Source organism: Oncorhynchus kisutch, linkage group LG22, assembly GCF_002021735.2.
Source record: "Oncorhynchus kisutch isolate 150728-3 linkage group LG22, Okis_V2, whole genome shotgun sequence".
NCBI classification, from domain to species: domain Eukaryota; kingdom Metazoa; phylum Chordata; class Actinopteri; order Salmoniformes; family Salmonidae; genus Oncorhynchus; species Oncorhynchus kisutch.
This window is the reverse complement of record NC_034195.2, coordinates 41,640,821-41,659,473: the sequence shown is the minus strand read 5'-3', so window position 1 is coordinate 41,659,473 and position 18,653 is coordinate 41,640,821. Positions and strand designations below refer to the sequence as shown.

The 18,653-nt window shown below is 42.0% G+C and overlaps 1 protein-coding gene across 3 annotated transcripts in view; it reads right to left on the bottom strand.

Annotated features, from left to right (window-relative positions):
• si:ch211-266k8.4 (carabin) overlaps positions 1-18,653 on the bottom strand; it is a 50,072-nt gene that overhangs the window by 14,614 nt on the left and 16,805 nt on the right. For 2 of the 3 annotated variants that reach the window (XM_031801967.1, XM_031801969.1), the window contains 4 exons: positions 6,793-6,897; positions 5,748-5,926; positions 4,725-4,837; positions 1,747-1,941 (listed from right to left, as the gene is read on the bottom strand). In XM_031801967.1, coding sequence (XP_031657827.1) covers positions 1,747-1,941; positions 4,725-4,837; positions 5,748-5,926; positions 6,793-6,897 — 592 coding nt within the window. The remainder of the gene's footprint in view (positions 1-1,746; positions 1,942-4,724; positions 4,838-5,747; positions 5,927-6,792; positions 6,898-18,653) is intronic. The other variant, XM_031801968.1, reaches the window with a different exon arrangement.

Genomic DNA, 18,653 nt, shown 5'->3' with positions numbered 1-18,653 from the left:
ACACACGCAGTCTGGCATAAAACACTTTCCCACATAAGCTCAGTGAAAACAACCAACAGTCACATAAATAGCTATTACACAGAACGCTGAAATTAGTTTTCAGACAAAATTGAGTCGAGCTTTACACCAACTCACCCCACTCTATTTCGGTCTGCTCAGTAGGCAAAGTACAGGTGAGAAAAACACTAGTTTTCTACTTCACTAGCAGTTAGGTTGTCCCTGGCAAGATGTCAGATGGAATGATGGAATTACGACACATTTGTCTGTCAAGTTAGATCACATGGACAGTACATGAAGACTAACAAGGCATCACAGCACCAATTATTCAGATCATCCAACAGAGCAGCATTCACCATCAGGTTACAACAACACAATGTGGATTTCTATAGTCAGTCACAGTGTTTAGGGCCACATGTCCAGAGAGTAGACATTATAATATAAACACTATACCAGACCAAAATAGAGCAGTTCCAATCTGTTCACTACTACAGTTTTTTTGGGATTGAACCAAAAGGCTAATCAAGCGTTTTCCTAGTTGCAGTGTGACTCATCCGCTCCAGTCTCTGACCATGGCTGTTCTTTCCAATGGGAGTGAGGTTGGTTGGTGTATAAGAGGGGAGAGCTCTGGGGGGCTGCCAGAGAGGTGCCCGATTATAAATACATCTGCTCTGTAGTGCTGATCAGAGTTTATGGAGGGAGGGAGCTGACACTGCACTGGTCTGGCCTGCATGTAGATAAAGAGGCACTCCGACTGTCATTTTCCACCACTCCTCCTAAGAGCTTCTGGCTTTCCCAGGATGCCTGCAGACACTGAATGAACTTCCAGGGACAGAGTACGCAGTAGGCAGGCAGCTCTCTGGTTTATTTTGGTACCATTGTGGCCCAGCCCTGCCTACGCAACAGGGAAACAGAACACTGACGTAATGTTTCTCAGTACATAGGTGGGCCGGACAGGAGTATATTATGAGATACAGCAGGGGACTGGCTGCTTGGAGTGCAAAACCATTTAAAAAAGGCAATAAATAATTTACTGCGAACAACACATTCAATGGTGGGTTGGGGCTGTGAGGGTCCTCAGTTCAGGATGTGTTGTTACAGCTGATTGCACAACGAGGAGATTACTGTTCCATGTTACATGGTACATCTCTGATGTAGGGTGATTATTATTACTATATAGTTACACTTTACTATACCTCATATTCCAGGAGAAACAATATGGCATTATAACATGATTACGCAATGAGTGGTGATCCCTTTAATTAAAAAGAACACTACAACCACACTTCTGTCAGCGGGTATCACATCTGTCAAGCCCAACGCAAATAGAGGACGGATCTGATTTCACCTCCTTCAGATAAACTCAAGTCAGGAAGACACTTTGGAATGAGTTACTGGGACTCTAAACCCCAAGCTAGAAAACAGATCCAGTCTATTTTATAGTACATGGTCTGCTAAATTCAGTTAAATTCCTAGGGTGTATTCATTAGTCAGATTCCATTGCAAAACGTTTTGTATGTTGTATAACATTTTGTTATGGAACTGTTTACTCCAAACAGAAAATGTTTTGCAACAAAAACAAATGTTTCTATTGGACAAATTCACTTAGGCCCTTCCCGTTTCCTCCGCTTATTTCCATTTGGTTCCTAGTGTAAGCATTACAAAATATTTTGCAATGGAATCCCACTAATGAATTCAACCCTGATCCAGTCTTCTATAACACAATGTAGACAATAGGTTCCAGCTTACCTGGATAGGGCTGTTTTCCGTCTCTGATGGGCCAGTGTTTGTGCTGGGCTGGAGGGAGAGGGCGATGGGGACTGGGGGGTCCTGGTCCGGAGCAGGCGGAGGGACTCAACTCTGGGGGGCAGACTGCTGCGTCTACGCGCCACCCTGCCCACGGGACCAGAACCCATTCTCCTAAATGCTGCTGGCTCTGGCCTGCTGGAGAAACAGGAGCATAATAATGTTTACTCACTTTCATGTCACAGCTATCCCCAATCTGTGATGCACAAGTGTTTCATTCAACTCCACTTTAAAAATGTTTCATGTAGTCCAATGTTGACATGATCATTATAGATTACTACACAGAATGCACATGAACAACTTTTGATTTAGACTAGCTACATCATATAATAGAAAAGGCTCCAAAAATGAAAGGGGAGTAAAAGTACTCTGTTCAGTCTGACATCATGAGCCACAGGTCAATAGCCAAGAAGTCTGATAACCATTCTACAGTGACACCTTGGTGTGAAACTCGACTGACACAGGGGCTACACAAAAACACGTACTGTATGTAGACACTCTCGCTCCCCCATCTTCCCTCTCTCTGGCTCATAGATGTGTCATAAATGTCAGTGGTTTGATTTATCCACAGGTGCAGGGCATTAACAGAGGAAGCACCTGCAGGGCTGGGAGGAGTGAGAGATATCCTCCCTGTGCCATACACCATTTACAAAACAGCACCGGGGTTGGGTGTAAGGGTGGCAGCCAGCCAGCCACCCACCATACACCTGCCATTTTTCATTAATTTCCTCACCCTTCAAACAAGCTTCCTCTGCACATTACACCTACAAACATGTGATTAACACCTATAAAGTGTGGATGTAGGGCTTAGTTACTGACACAGAACATACTGTAACTACAAACATAGCTACCAAAAAATCAAATTTAAATTGTATTTGTCACATGCGCCGAATACAACTTTACCGTGAAATGTTTACTTACAAGCCCTTAACCAACAATGCATTTAAGAAAATATTGACTAATTAACGGAAGTTTTTTTTTAAATTACAAAATAAAATAACAATAATGAGGCTATATACAGGGGGTACCGGTACTGAGTCATTGCGGGGTTACAGGTTAGTCGAGGTTATTTGTACATGTAGGTAGGGGTAAAGTGACCAGGTGACCATTTGATTAATTGTTCAGTAGTCTCATGGCTTGGAGGGGGGGGGGGGGCTTTTGGACCTAGACTTAGCACTCCAGTACCGCTTGCCATGGGGTAGCAGAAAGAACAGTCTATGACTTGGGTGACTGGAGTCTGACAATAGAGTCTAGATGGATTTAGATGGGAGCAAACTGCACCCTAACCTAGTACTGTATAGACAGGAATAGAACAAAAATGTCAAAATCTTCTATTTGGGTTGAGATACCTGAGAACTATGAAATAATAATGTTACGCCTGTTAAATTATTCTACATATGATCTCTAAAAACCCACAACAATCCCAGAGGAAGGGGAACGACCGCAAACTTTTTGCTCAGCATTTTCAGACTCCTGATTGCCCAAATTCTTGGGTGAAATTGGTAAATGTGTCATGTAACCATTGTATTTAGTGGAATGACCTGTGCCTGACCTACACCTATACAGGTCAACCTCAGCCAGGGGTCCAACCCATAAACTCTATGGAACAACACAGTATAACCACCACATTTCTTCAGTAGTTCAAAATAAAAATGTGATCTATTGACTATCCTAAAAATGAGTACAATTAAACTTATGGAGGGGGAAAGAGTTCACATTACACAATCTGAAATCAACATTCTTTGAATATAGATTAAATACACAGCGATATTACAATCTCCTGCTGATGAGTGACTGAAATCTACTGGTGGGAGTTCCAGTGTGCTGTGACTACATCCTCTACTCTTAGATCAGAGCTCAGAGTCAGACACTTTACTCTGTACATGAGCCAGAGTGCGCTATAGTCAACAGCAGCTGTAATACCCCTGGCCTCTACTGGCCCTTAGGTCCTTGGTGCCTGGCCCCGTCAGTGTTGAAAAGCTGACATGCCTTTTCAGCGACTCGCTGAGAGGAGTCAAATCCACTCCCTGCCCTCTCTGTAATGTTGTGTCAAATTAGCGTAATCCCTTCCTTGACCCTGGGCGACCCGCTCTTCATTTCAGCGATTTGACACTAATACGGGACCTGTGAGGAATGACAGGTATGCACACAGACTTCTGGCACCGGCTCAAAGATGTGTGATATGCTTTTGTTATGAGAATGAGGCTGAGGCCAGCCTGCCTGCCAGGGAGACACGACATGGAACTGCTTGGCATTAGAACACAAAAATATTGATTTACGAAGTTGATGTAGAGGGGCGGGAACCTCAACCTATACCCAACCTATACCCATTATACCCAAATATAATTAATGTCAATCTTTTCCACCCTCCAAGAGTCTGTGCTTCAAGTTCTAATTGCGATGACATTTAACAGCGCATAAAATTGTTTTTGTTTTGAAGTATTTTAAGCAACAACAGGAAGCTCATGGCTGTGGGATTGCCTACCTCCACCCACCAGTGTTGTATGCATGACTACCACATAATTAGTGCTATGAATGGAAAAACGGTATGAAAGTTAGATAAGTGGCAACTTTTACGACCTTGAATTTCCTGTTGAGGTTCTTTGCCCCTATGAGTAACATGCATGTAGATCATAAAGGTTCCCATATGTAACAGCAGTCTGTGGGAAAGTCATTCTGCTGGCTGGGAGCCAACTCCTCTGGCTGACCGATAAACGTATAAAAGTAGTCAATTCTCTTGGGCCCTCTCAGAGAAATTGACAGAGCCATAATGGTATTGCTTAGTGAAAACATCTACATGAAGTAACCTCAAATCAGATAACATTCCAAATAAAAAAGGTCTATCATTAATGAGTAATAGAAGCTGTGAATTGCAGTATGGAGAAGATGTTGCTCTGTGTCTAACGGGATTTCTGACCAACCTGTCTTTGACCAACCCATCTGAGTCTGGGGTAGAACCGGGAAGGGTCCCTCCTCTGGTCTGACTCACACTTCCCTGCTGGGACATGCCCTTTTGACTCCTCTTGGCTCTGATCTGGAGGGAGATGGAGACCATAACAATAACCGAACACTACTGAACGTCTCAGCTAATTCAGACAGTAAAGACCCAATATAAAATTGAGAGGAAGAAAAAACATTGTCCTATGAAAATACTTTTACTATGTGAGTCGTAAAATGGCCTCCGAGTATCTGGTTTTAAGAGAAGGTTCCAGTTCTAATCCGGACTGTGCCCCTTCATGAAAGTCAGGAAAATCTGCTTCCTCTACAAATTCTCAGAGGTAAATGGGTCAAATCCCTTCTCTTGTGTATTGTGACATTTTTTCTAAACGGAGAATGGCAACTGCATGCATGTGTGAAACGCAAGAGGTCAAACTAAAGCCTAAGATCCAAATAATACTGTAGGCCCTGGGAGAACTGCCACAGACCAGTCTCATTCAGCAGTTTCAGGCATCATGCTTTGTGTTCCTCTGGGAAGGCACACTGACTGAGTCCAAATGTGTCTTGAGGCTGTGTAAACACATAGCAATTATAGACTGTAACAAAGGGCTAACGAAAACTCAACACTGTTGAAAAGTAATATGCTGAAAATCTGCAGATGATGAATACTGAGGGTCCCTGCAGAATAGCTTGATTTTTACAAAGTACTGTGCAGAATAACCACAAACACACATAAGGAGAGGAGGAAGAGGTGATGGATTTCGCTAGAAAAAGGGTGAGAGCCTGGGAAGATCTCAATTGCAGACTCCTCGGGTCCTCGTCGCCTTCTCAAAACCCATTGGAGGAGTAGGTCAGAGGGGAGGGACCTCGCTCTCATCCAACGAGTTTTGAGAAAGAGACAGAGAGGACACGAGGCATCTGCAATTGAGATCTTCCCCACATTTCAGTACTTTCTCTACAGGTGAATGAGAGTTGGCGTAGCCTGTGTTTGACCCTGGCTAGCCGACCTGTGACTGTGTGATTGAGGAAGTTGTCCTGCTGGCCTTGGAGGAGCGGCGCCTGGCAGAGCTGCCATGGGATGGGGAAGGCTTACTGTCCCCACTCTGACAATCTTTATCCAGCAGGTAGCACTGGGCCATCCTCACTAGCCGGGTGAACACGTTCTTAACACCGGACACCGATGAATCTATTGGGACACAATGGGTTAATTCAGGACATGAGGAAAAGTCTATGACATGGTGTAAGTATGTTTTATGTGTTATAACAATCTCAAACATACACAGTACTGGACACAAAAATGTGTCTTTGAACTACAAAATGAACATGCATTTTTCATGGTCATACCCCTACAGTGTGTTTGTATGTGGTCCCCCCATGTACTGCACAAATTAATGTTATCAGCAGCCTGTCGCATTGACTCCGGTGGTATAGTCTATCTGCTGTGAGTTAGGCAAACACACAGGGGAGAAGTCCCTATGCCAACCACACGTATGAACACCTGGAATCTAGATGGCAGAGTCTGATAATCTATAGGCTATCTCAACAACAGGACAAGAGCTTATGGGGTTGTGAGCGCCTTTCACAGATAGTCGAATTTACACAGCTGCCACGTTGGGGAGATTTCCATTTCACTGCTCGTCAAAGTATTGTTCATTAAACAATATTTCTAACTGCGTTATATACACTACAACTTGACAGGCTTAGCATTGGGAACTGTCATTTCTCAGCTTTTTGACAGAACACAAACAGGTTAATCACATCACTTGCTGTATTAATCTAAAACTCATTAATGTTTTCTGCCGACTTGCAGTCTTAGCACATCTTGACAATACCAACTTGCATATTTGATTTAATGTGGCCTAGGGTTTATGTGGGAATTAGTTCTGACAGTACATCCATCTCACTTTTATGAGGCCATATAAAAAAGGTGTGTGCCCTGTGCCAGTAATGTAGAAAGACTAGGGAGTCTTCACCCGTTGTACTGGATAGTACCTGGGATTTAGCCTGGTTATAGCTGGTCCATAAGCACCCTGGTATAATGAACTGCCTCACCCTTCCTTACTGAGTTCTTGGCTTTCAATTTAGGTCCATCCACACTCTTCTCCTGCTCCTTCACCTTAGTGGGCAGTGGTGGTGGAACAGGTTTCTCAATTTTTCCTGCAACGAGAGGAATACACACTTAATATGAAGAAAATTTCTTTTTTTTTAAATGGTTGTGCTTGGTAACATTGGCACAAAATATTTTGTGTCGTTTTATATTGATGGGGCTCTAACCAGCAAGGCATGAAACAGGCTAGCCATCTGCAGCTGACCAACAAGACATCTTTGATTGATTTACTAAGAGCAAGAAGGTACTGTACATGTCATCAAGTCAGACCTCAGCTATGTGATAACATGTACTGTAGGTCTACTGTATAAAGCCATATTTGATGTTTTGGCCTTCCATTGAGTCATCTGATTTTAAATCTCTATTACCCCTGACCAACCCTTACATCCATAGATTTTGGCCCTCAATACATAAATCAATGCCAGAGGTGGATTATAAGTTATCTTCTGCAGTGATATTAAAACAATAAGAATTGACATGCATGTTCACATCCTCTGGAACATTAAAAAAAGGAAGCCAGGACTCCAAAAGAAATCTTTCGGCCCATTTCCCATTGTTGACTTTGCGGTCCAAGTAAAATGCTGTGGATTTCCTCTAGGAGCTGATCAGTCAGGCTGAGGGAAGTCCATATACAGTATTTGGAGAGCGGTTGATGTTAATAGAGCAGAACACCACACAAAGATGACATCCGCTTCAAAGAGCAGGAGCCAAACAGATTAGCAGATGATGTAAAATAAAGGTTTAGCCCTGCAGACTAATGCTATAATGACAGAGGCAGGATGGGTAATCCACTAAAGATTTTCTGTGCCATTTCAGAGAAAGGCTTTCTTCCACCACTCTCCACAGGAAGAGTGGGAGCCAGAGTGACTGCTCAGTTCACAAGACCAGGAAGTTCCAGCCTAAGATTGTCACTTCCTACTGACCCTGGACACCTGGTCTCTTTAGAGTGGACTAGAGTGTTTGAACTGTGGGGAAGAAGAGTGTGTGCTATAAATAATGGTACAGTATGTTATGCTTGTTTCCCAGATGTAGGTGTATGTCCTAGTACAGCTTGGCTTTGTCTGCTGGACATGTAGTCCATGTTTGCAGTTTCACAGAGGAGGGAGCTGGGGCAGAGCCTGGATAATGTAAGGTTGTTTGGCTTAACCCTGTGATTTTAAGAGTGACCTCATCTGCCCTCAGGATCTTTGCTGACTCAAGGCAGTAATCACACACACAGTCAATGAGCTCACCCCCAATGACTGACAAGCAGAGTCTGACTCTGGACCTAATAAGAAGCTATAAGAATGACTGCTTTCAGTTTCAAATGTCATCCTCTGTGAGTAAGCCGATTCGTAATTGCCCTGGAATTAGCGATGACATACTGTTTCCAAGGTTGTGTTTTTCTTTTCATAAGTGCTGCCCTCAGGATCATAGTAGACAATCAGCAGTCCTCATCAGATTCGTCTGATATTGCTCAAAGGGACTTTTTCCTGCTGATCAACTTCAAAACACCAACTATAAACAGACTAAAATGTGTGCATTTATCATTAGGAACACATTGATAAAACTCCGTCATCATTCTGGGAGAGCAGTGTTGAACTGAACTTGTGCCAAGACATTACAGGACTCCAGCCTTCCAAGGCACACAGGACTACTTTCATCCCCAAACCTAATGATCCCAATTCATCTATAAGTACTGTACAGTGTGTGTGGTCACTGGCCTAATGGTGGCTTTAATGCCTTCATACAATACATGACTGTATCAGTGTATGTATCTTAGGGCAGAATGTTGTTGGTGGATTATTATAAAAGGGTAATCCACAGGGAAAAAGATTTAGAACCTCTGTAGGATTCCCGATAGTGTGTCTGTGCATCCCAGGTATATCACAGATCAGAGCCAATAGACATGTCGAAGCATCAAACCTATAGGCCTACATTCCTGAGATACTACAAGGAAACTAGAGTTAGTTCTATAATAACAATGGCTGACAAAAGTAATTCATGCGAAAGCTGCTTGGTCATCACCACAGATAAGCAGTGAAAACACATTTCTGCCCTGAAACTGATAGCAACCACTTCCTCTCTGATGCACCGATAAACATAATGTTGGCCCTGCAACCTGTTGCCACGGCACCTACGGACAGATTAAACCAGTCTGTGCTGATGCATGTCCAGCAACGCCACATACACTAGGTCAGCACTAACAGTCGACTACTCGAAGTAGCTACTTAAGGTCTGTCGCCATCCGAACCTTTAAGGGCCTTTACACCTCATGATTAACTACAACATTGGTGTGGATTAGGAAACATGCCATTGTACAGTCATAGCAAAGCCTGGTGTAGCCCTAACCAACATTGTGCATTGACATTATGCTAAATAATGTACTGTAAAAGTGAAGCCAATAGGGCACATGCTGCAGCATTAGCATCAAGACAGCCTAGTGTTCTAGTTCTATGATTAGCATGGCATTGTTGTGTTGTCTAAAACTGGAGTGCCCTAAGGCCAAAACAGTTCACTGAACTGAACTTGCTGGTGTCGTCGGTCTTTACATCACCAATATAGTGCAGCCTAAGGGGTAGAGCTAACATTCATCAACACAAACCAATACATACGATCCCACGATATCCATGTAGCACCACATTTGACAGGCAGGATATCCTTCCTCAGCTTCACATGCCACAAAACGGAAAGACAAATATGAATTGCTTTCCACAGAGTGCCCACTGCATGAAAAGACAGACATTTGTAGCCACAGGTAAGAGAAGAGATTTGGATTCATTATATTCCATATAGAGAGTAATAGTAATGGCATATTTTTGTAGGCAAGAGATTCGGTCATGGCTCGTTGGTGAAAGCCTAGATGAAATTCATATTTTTTTGATAAATGACAGAAAATAAGGTCTGTAGTAAACAGGCTTAGGAGATTGTATATGCTTTGTTCTATGAGAATCAGCTAACTTCACTTTTCTGAATTTTGAAGCATTTATGTAATCAAATCAAGCACATAAAGGCTTCATAATTCATAAAAGGCCATGTTAACTGACTGATATCTCATAGAACAAAATGTATAACATCTAAACCGGTGTTAACCTCGGACCTTATTTTCGACAATTATCCCAAAGCCCCATAGGAGTGGCTGAACGAACCAGAGAACTAATTTCCTAGAGCAATTTCAGTCAATCATATTCCAAATGACCACTAGAAAGACCAAAGACCACAAGCGAAACATTAAAGATGGGCGTCTAGTTGAGGATGTGGAATTACGAGGGAACACAGCCTGTATTTATGCCCTGGGTCACAGTCATGGTTAACGACAAACTTACAGGAGCTGTGTGGACTTGCAGACATCTTATCAGTCTAGCTCATCTCCTTAACATCAAAGATTCCTCATTCAAAAGAACCTGCCCACCTTCACAGGCTTTGGCCTGTGGGGAAACGGAGTCAGGGAGATATTTGAGGAGAATAAGCCCACATTCAAGTCTAAACCCCCTGAATGAACAGATACAACAGCTTGTTCATGTCATATTATTCAATCATTTCTACAGGTTGCCTGACAGCTGGCAGGAAAATAGATAGAGGTGAGCCAGTAAAATAAAACAAAAAATTAAATATCCGGTTATCAGGTTGTTTAGAAAAGTGCACACCACTTAAGTTGACCAAAACATGAGATGTTAACACCTTGCAGAGCTTAGGGAAACTTCAATCACTTTAAAAGGTCAAACAGACAAACAGGCTGTTGAAATGTCCTAGCGGAATAGGTGAAGTGGCGGTGTGGAAGAGAGGGCAGAGGTCCAAAGCAGCAGGAAACCTGATAAAAGGGAGCTCAAACAGGACAACGGCTACAAAACAGCCAGGGACGGAGCCAAGGAACACAGGAGAACAATACTAAATAAGTAGTTACCTGCGTAAGAAAAAGTCAACTTACGTAAATAATATATATAAAAAACACACACACACACACACACACACACACACAAGACCAGGCAACATTAGTATCAATGCATGGTCCGTTTTTAACCACTGAAAAGACATCACAGAATAAGTGAGGTGTATAGTGATTATATGAAGATTATCTAGCTCCGTTTCGCTGTACTGCTTTGCAACCCAGTTACTCCCAAGTTATAGTAGGCCTACAATAGAAAAGGTGTCAGTTATGTCAACATCTTACAGCATGCTCAAATTTCTCTTATTCATTTTCGTAACGCAATCCACTTAGACAGAGATCTCAACTGCTTCAGTGACGGATTAAGAAATGAGGGATTGAATAGTCAACTCATCCTTCCATCTGTAGAATAGCCTTTCTGGATCAATTCCATAAAACCCAAAAGGGATTTGAATTTCCCACATGCCAAGACCTAAACAGTGTTATAACTGCAATGCATACAAACAGGCTGCTTCCTCCTTTAGGACAGCAGGACTGTAAGCTTTTCATATGAATCCTTTTCCAAATATTCTCAGGAATGTTAGTCAGGTTGCACATTGTGAGATTTGACAATTCAACGATATTTGCACTACTACAACTGATATGCTGTTATAGCATAGGAGATGACCCACCAATGCAGTTCTGTGTAAGCCCACATAAGGCTGCCATTTCACAGATATGTCACACACTCCGTGAGAACCTGTGTGAACACTAATTTTAGACTAAACTCAAATAAATTATTACAGTCCCTGTACCCAGGCATAAACTGGCAATTGCAAAATAATGGTCCTAAATTGCATTGGATGATGATCCCCCTGCTTTTCAATACGTTACAACAGAAACCTGTGAACACACCACACGAGCCAGTATCGGGAAGGTAGTCTATTAGATGCCTATCACCTTGTTAGAGACTCTTCTAAAAGAGTGAGGGGGACAAATAGAGTCTCGATGTATTCACTCATTCCTCAGATTTATTGTCAACTGTCTGGAGCCCTAACAAACACCTAGGGCCTTAAATTGCATTCTTACATAATCAATTATTGTTGATACTTGTTACACCAAGATCTCAAAAGTGTCTGAGGGGAGCTGCTACCGTTTCACGATGTTACAGTATCTAAACACAAAACCTATGATATCTTTCATATAATAGACTGACGTTTATTATGAGGCAAAGAAGTCATTATCCAAGGGTAGATTCCCCATCATGAATTTGTTTTCTGCACATTAATAATGTTCCTGGCAGCCTGTTTGTTGAGCAAATATTAAAGTGGCACGAGCGGATGTCAGATGTAAGCTACCAGAACTGCCCACTTCGCAGGATGCTAAAAAACTCCCAATGTGCATTCCTCCAAACAGAAATAAGAACACGCAAGTATAAACCAACATTGCCCTCTGTTTTAATATGACTCCAAGTCTGCTGCAAAATCAAGGGTCAGACTGGGGGGGGCCAAGAAGTGTTAGTGGAGACCAAGGAGGGGGAGCTGCTTTACATCCATTCTAAAAAGCCATTTTAAAAAGGACCCGGACAATAACTCAACCTCTTTACCAGCTTTTTAATTTAAGATGGCAACACAGACAGAAGCAGTCTCCGTGGACTGTAAGCACATCTTAACCCCTCAATAAGTAAACATTATCAGGGAAATATTAATAATCGAGGCCTCCTGCTGGGGCTGGTTCCCCTGCATGTGCACCAATTCAGAAGACCTCTCATTCTGGTAAACCTGTTGTGACAGTCCTCCTCAGGGTAACCACATGTGTGACTGGAGATAAAATTTGATTTGATTTGTTACATGCACCGAATAAAACAGCTGTAGACCTTACCGTGAAATGCTTACTTACAAGCCCTTAACCGCTCTACGGCAGCAGGTCCCAAACTTTTTAGTCATTCAACCTGCAGCTGCCCTCTGGCACCAGGGTCAGCACACTCACAATGATGGCAAAAAACAACATTTGAAAGCCTGACCCAGACACACACTAAACGATACATTTATTAAACATAAAAATTAGTGTGAGTTTGTTACTTCCCACGAGCTGGGTTGTGACAAAGAGCTCTTATAGGACCAGGGCACAAATAAAATAATCTATAATTTTGCTCTTTTATTTAGCCATCTTACATATAAACCCTTATTTGTTCAAAAAGTGTGAATAACTCACAGGTTAATGAGAAGTGTGTGCTTGAAAGGATACACAACTCAGCAATTTTGGGTTGTATTGGAGAGAGTCTCAGTCTTAAATCATTTTCCAGTCTGTGCCTGTATTTATTTTCATGCTAGTGAGGGCCTGAGAATCCACGCTCACACAGGTACGTGGTTGCAAAGGGCATCAGTCTTTTAACAGCGCGATTTGCCAAGGTAACAAACTCTGAGCGTAGGCCTATCCAGAAATCTGCCAGTGGCTTCTGATTAAATTTTCACAGAACCGCTTGTTGCAATTTTGATGAGGCTCCCTTGTTCACGCCGGTGCTTTGCTATATCACATTTGACATTGTCCGTAAGCTGGAGTTCAATTGCACACAAAAAAATAAAAATCATACAATGCTGGAAAGACCTGTGTGTTGTCCTTTTTAACACAGACAGAAAAGATCTCCAACTTCTTAATCATAGCCTCAACTTTGTCCTGCATATTGAATATAGTTGCGGAGAGTCCCTGTAATCCTGGATTCAGATCAGTCAGGTGAGGGAAAAACATCCCCCAGATAGGCAGTCGTGTGAGAAACTCGTCATCATGCAAGCGGTCAGACAGGTGAAAATTTATGGTCAGTAAAGAAAACTTAAGCTCGTTTCTCAATTTAAAAAAAGTCAATACTTTCCCCTTGATAACCAGTACATTTCTGTATGTTGTAAAAGCGTTACATGGTCGATGCCCATATCATTGCATAGTGCAGAAAATACACCAGAGTTCAGGCACCTGACAAAGTCAACCATTTTCACTGTAGTGTCCAAAACGTCTTTCAAGCCGTCAGGCATTCCCTTGTCAGGCATTCCCTCTCGGTGGATGCTGCAGTGTGCCCAAGTAGCGACGGGAGCTACAGCTTGCACAGACGTTACCACTCCACTATGTCTATTTGTCATGGCTTTTGCACCATCAGTATAGATACCAACACATCTTGACCACCAAAGTCCATTTGATGTCACAAGCTGTCCGGTACTTTAAAAATATCCTCAACCGTTGTCCTGGTATCCAGAAGAGGATGGCTTAATTGACCCCCCATAAACGTAATGGACATACCACCAGGAGTTGTGCCAGGCCCGCCACATCTGTTGACTCATTCAGCAGTAATGCATATAATTCACTGGCTTGTATGCAAAGTAGGAATTGCTTCAAAATATCTCTTGCCTTGTCACGGATGCATCGTGAAACAGTGTTGTTGTGATGAAGGCATTAACTGCATTGTCTCAGCCATATCCGCAGCAGCAGGAAGAATAAAGTCCTCCACAATAGTATGGGGCTTGCCTGTCCTAGCCACTCGGTAGCTCACCATATAAGATGCTAGTAGTCCCTTCTTATTAAATGCTATCTGTTGCTTTTATACATGTCTTACTACTCAAAAGTAATCTTTATTCTCACTCCAAAACCTCCTGTGTCTTATTTTTCAAATTGTCATGGTTCATTTCTAAATGGCTGCACAAAAGAGTGAAGTTTTCCCACGAGAGCGTAACAGTTAATGTGATTGGATGTTAATTATGACTAGGCTACCTGTATTTGACAGTGTGTTGTTATTTTTCTGAACACTTAGATGGTTTCATTTTAGGCAGTGAAACGAGGCTACTGAGGCGGGGGAAAAAAAACTCACCCAAATGTATGGCCCCGTTTGAAAATATAAATGGACTGACAGAAAATATGAAGATTTTATATATTTTTTTACATGTTAATCACATTTTTATTTAGAGACAGCATTGCGCGTACCCCTGTTTGGGAATATCTGCTCTATGGGATCGGTGTCCCCTCACGGGACAGTTGAGCTAGCGTAGGCTAATGTGATTAGGGTGAGGTTGTAAGCAACAAGAACATTTCTCAGAACAGACATATCTGATATGGGCAGAAAGCTTAAATTCTTGATAATCTAACTGCACTGCCCAAATTAGAGTAGCTATTACAGTGAAAGAATACCATGCTATTGTTTGAGGAGAGTGCACAGTTATGAACTTGAAAATGTATTAATAAAGCAATTAGGCACATTTGGGCAGTCTTGATAACATTTTGAACAGAAATACAATGATTCATTGGATCACTTTGCCCATACACTGCTGCCAACTAGTGGCCACAATATCAATTGCGCCTAACCTGGAATAGTACATTATGGCCTTTCTCTCGCATTTCAAAAAAAAAAAATATTTTACCAGATCTGTACTTATTCTCCTACATTAATTTAACATTTCCACAAAAGTGTTTCCTTTCAAATAGTATCAAGAATATGCATATCCTTGCTTAAGGTCCTGAGCTACAGGCAGTTTGATTTGGGTATATAATTTTAGGCGAAAATTTAAAAAGAAAGGGGTCAGATCATTAACCAACAATGCCGTTTTAAGAAAATGTAGTTAAGAAAATATTAATTAAATACATTTTCAAAAAGAACAATAAATTAACAAAGGGGAACCAATACCGAGTCAATGTGCAGGGGAACAGGTTAAAATAAAATAAAAAGTTGAGGTAATTTGTACATGTACAGCAGCTTGTGAAAGTATTCACCCCCCTTGGAATTTTTCCTATTTTTTTGCCTTACAACCTGCAAATAAAATGTAATTTGGGGGGGGGTTGTATCATTTGATTTACATAACATGCCTACCACTTTGAAGATGCAAACTATTTTTTATTGTGAAACAAACAAGAAATAAGACAAAAACAGAAAATGTCCCCCCCCCCCCCACCCAAAGTCAATACTTTGTAGAGTCACCTTTCTCAGCAATTACAGCTGCAAGTCTCTTGGGGTATGTCTCTATAAGCTTGGCACATCGAGCCACTGGTGTACAGCAATCTATAAGTCGTATCACAGATAATCAATTGGATTGAGGTCTGGGCTTTGACTACGCCATTCCAAGACATTTAAATGTTTCCTCTTAAACCACTTGAGTGTTGCTTAGCAGTATGCTTGGGGTCATTGTCCTGCTGGAAGGTGAACCTCTGTCCCAGTCTCAAATCTCTGGAAAACTGAAACAGGTTTTCCTCAAGGATTTCCCTGTATTTAGCGCAATACATAATTCCTTCAATTCTGACCAGTTTCCCAGTCCCGACCGATGAAAAACATCCCCACAGCATGATGCTGGTATTCTCGGGATGATGAGAGGTATTGGGTTTGCGCCAGACATAGTGTTTTCCTTGATGGCCAAAATGCTCAATTTTAGTCTCATCTGACCAGAGTACCTTCTTCCATATGTTTGGGCAGTCTCCCACATGACTTTTGGTGAACACCAAACGTGTTTGCTTATTTTTTTCTTTAAGCAATGGCTTTTTTCTGGGCACTCTTCCGTAAAGCCCATCTCTGTGGAGTGTACGGCTTAAAGTGGTCCTATGGACAAATACTCCGATATCCACTGTGGAGCTTTGCAGCTCCTTCAGGGTTATCTTTGGTCTCTTCTTTGACTCTATGATTAATGCCCTCCTTGCCTGGTCCGTGAGTTTTGGTGGGCGGCCCCGTTTTGGCAGGTTTGTTGTGGTGCCATATTCTTTCCATTTTTGAATAATGGATTTAAATGGTGCACCATGGGATGTTCAAAGTTTTGGATATTTCTTTATAACCCAAAACTGATCTGTACTTCTCCACAACTTTGTCCCGGTCCTGTTTGGAGAGTTCCTTGGTCTTCATGGTGCCCCTTGCTTAGTGGTGTTGCAGACTCTGGGGCCTTTCAGAACAGATATATACACACACTGAGATCATGTGACTCTTAAATAAAATCCATCTGTGTGCAATCTAACTAATTATGTGACTTCTGAAATTAATTGGTTGCACCAGATCTTATTTAAGGGATTCATCGCAAAGGGTTGAATAGATATGCACCCACCGCTTCTCAGTTAAGACTTTTTTTTTTTTTTAAACAAGTCATTTTTTTATTTCACTTCACCAATTTGGACTATTTTGTATTTGTCCATTACATAAAATCCATTTAAATTACAGGTTGTAATGCAACAAAATTGGAAAAACACCAAGGGGGTGAATATTTATTTCTGCAAGGTACTGTAAGTAGGAGTACTTGGGGAGGGGGGACTAAAAGATTGCACCATTGTGCCAATTTGACTTCAGAAAACTGTACTCTGCTCAGGATGTTCTAATGCAAGGCTACAGTACACAAAGGACAGTGACTCCCAGGACACTTCGAGTTTGAGATGAAGCAGATGAGCCAGCCATGGGGACACAGATCACTGTTCTGTCCCTTCAGACAGACCACAATTGAGATAGAGGTTGTACGTAAAACAATAAAGCCAGAGAACATTTGAGTAATTTTCATCAATCCTTGGACCATCAGGAGTGTTCAGGCAATTAAACCTATGGGTCATTAGTGGCTTTAATGTGGCTGTAGGAAAGCATGAAACACTCTTGCATTGTCTGGAGGCAGGAAGGAACGTCACCTTTCTAACCTGATTGAGCTTCAGCCTAAAGCTCCCTCACTGAGCCACTGCTCATCAGGTCAACTTCTCACCACTTTGATGAGGACACAGCTGTACAGGGGTGAATCACAACCATGCTGGGCCAGGGCAGGACTATGGGAGGAGGGGGCAATGGATAAGCTGAGTGGGCAGGTGAGATGGAACATTTCTCCAAAATTACTATAAATAACTGCATTGACTTGAGTCAGGGCCTGTGATCAGAAAGCAGCAAGCCTCCTCGGTTACAGAGAAACATACCTCTGCTAGACCAGGGACAGAACAATACAATGCAAACAGAGCTTTTTGTAACCAGCTCATTTTTCATGTATAGTGCAAACCTCACCATATAAAAAATATCCCTCATCTCACTTTATCCAAGGTGACAAACATTCAGCGCAGTCATGCAGAATCTCTGAAATCTTCTCAGAGGTCATTCATTCACCTGTACAACCCTAAATGGATATGACCTTACAAAAAAAGCCTAAACTTTATATATGCACAGGTAACACAGGTAACACAGGGAAAACGCATTCTGACCTCTTGAAGTCTTATATAAAACTATCACAATTCTGCAGCTAAATATGTTCATTGTGGTTACCAAATACGCCTCAATGATGCAGACTCAAATATTGTAACCCAGGAAAGCTGTTCTTTGCTTATACAGAACAAAGTCCAGATCAGTCCTACAGGTGAAAGTGGCCCTAGCAGCACTTTTTTTAAAGCCTCAGAAAGCAGCTGAGTCATTGAACGAGCAGAGGAACAACATGCTGAGAGGGAGAGGACGAGAAAAAGAGAAATACCTGCTATCACTGTTGTGCTGACTAAAGGTCTAGCACCAGACCAGAGGGCCAGAGCAGCAAGCAAGCTAGCTCACACAAGCAGAATACAATCCTGCTTCAACACAGGAGGTAGCAGCTAGAACTCATAGCTCCAAAACACACTACTACCTAAATTATTTATCTTTAAGTCTATATTGATGTCTGCCATTTAATGCACATTTCAAAACAAGCTATTTTAGAGTAGAATCTCATGTCTGTACGATATCAGTGGCGATAAAGGTGTTGGCACAGTTGGTGAGGATAGGAGACAAAGTGAATGTTGTAATTAATTCATAGCGGTAGAGAGATGACTGCTTCATTGAGGACAGAAAGCAAGAGCGCTATACTCGTCATCAGCTGAAAACTCACGTCAGAGAAACACCAACCATCTATACTCATACTCTAGAATGGACAGGCCTGTCAAGTGCTGTTAATCATTAAAACAAACCTTAATTAACACTTCCAGTAAAAAAAAACAAATGTAACTGGTTCTGAAAAATCT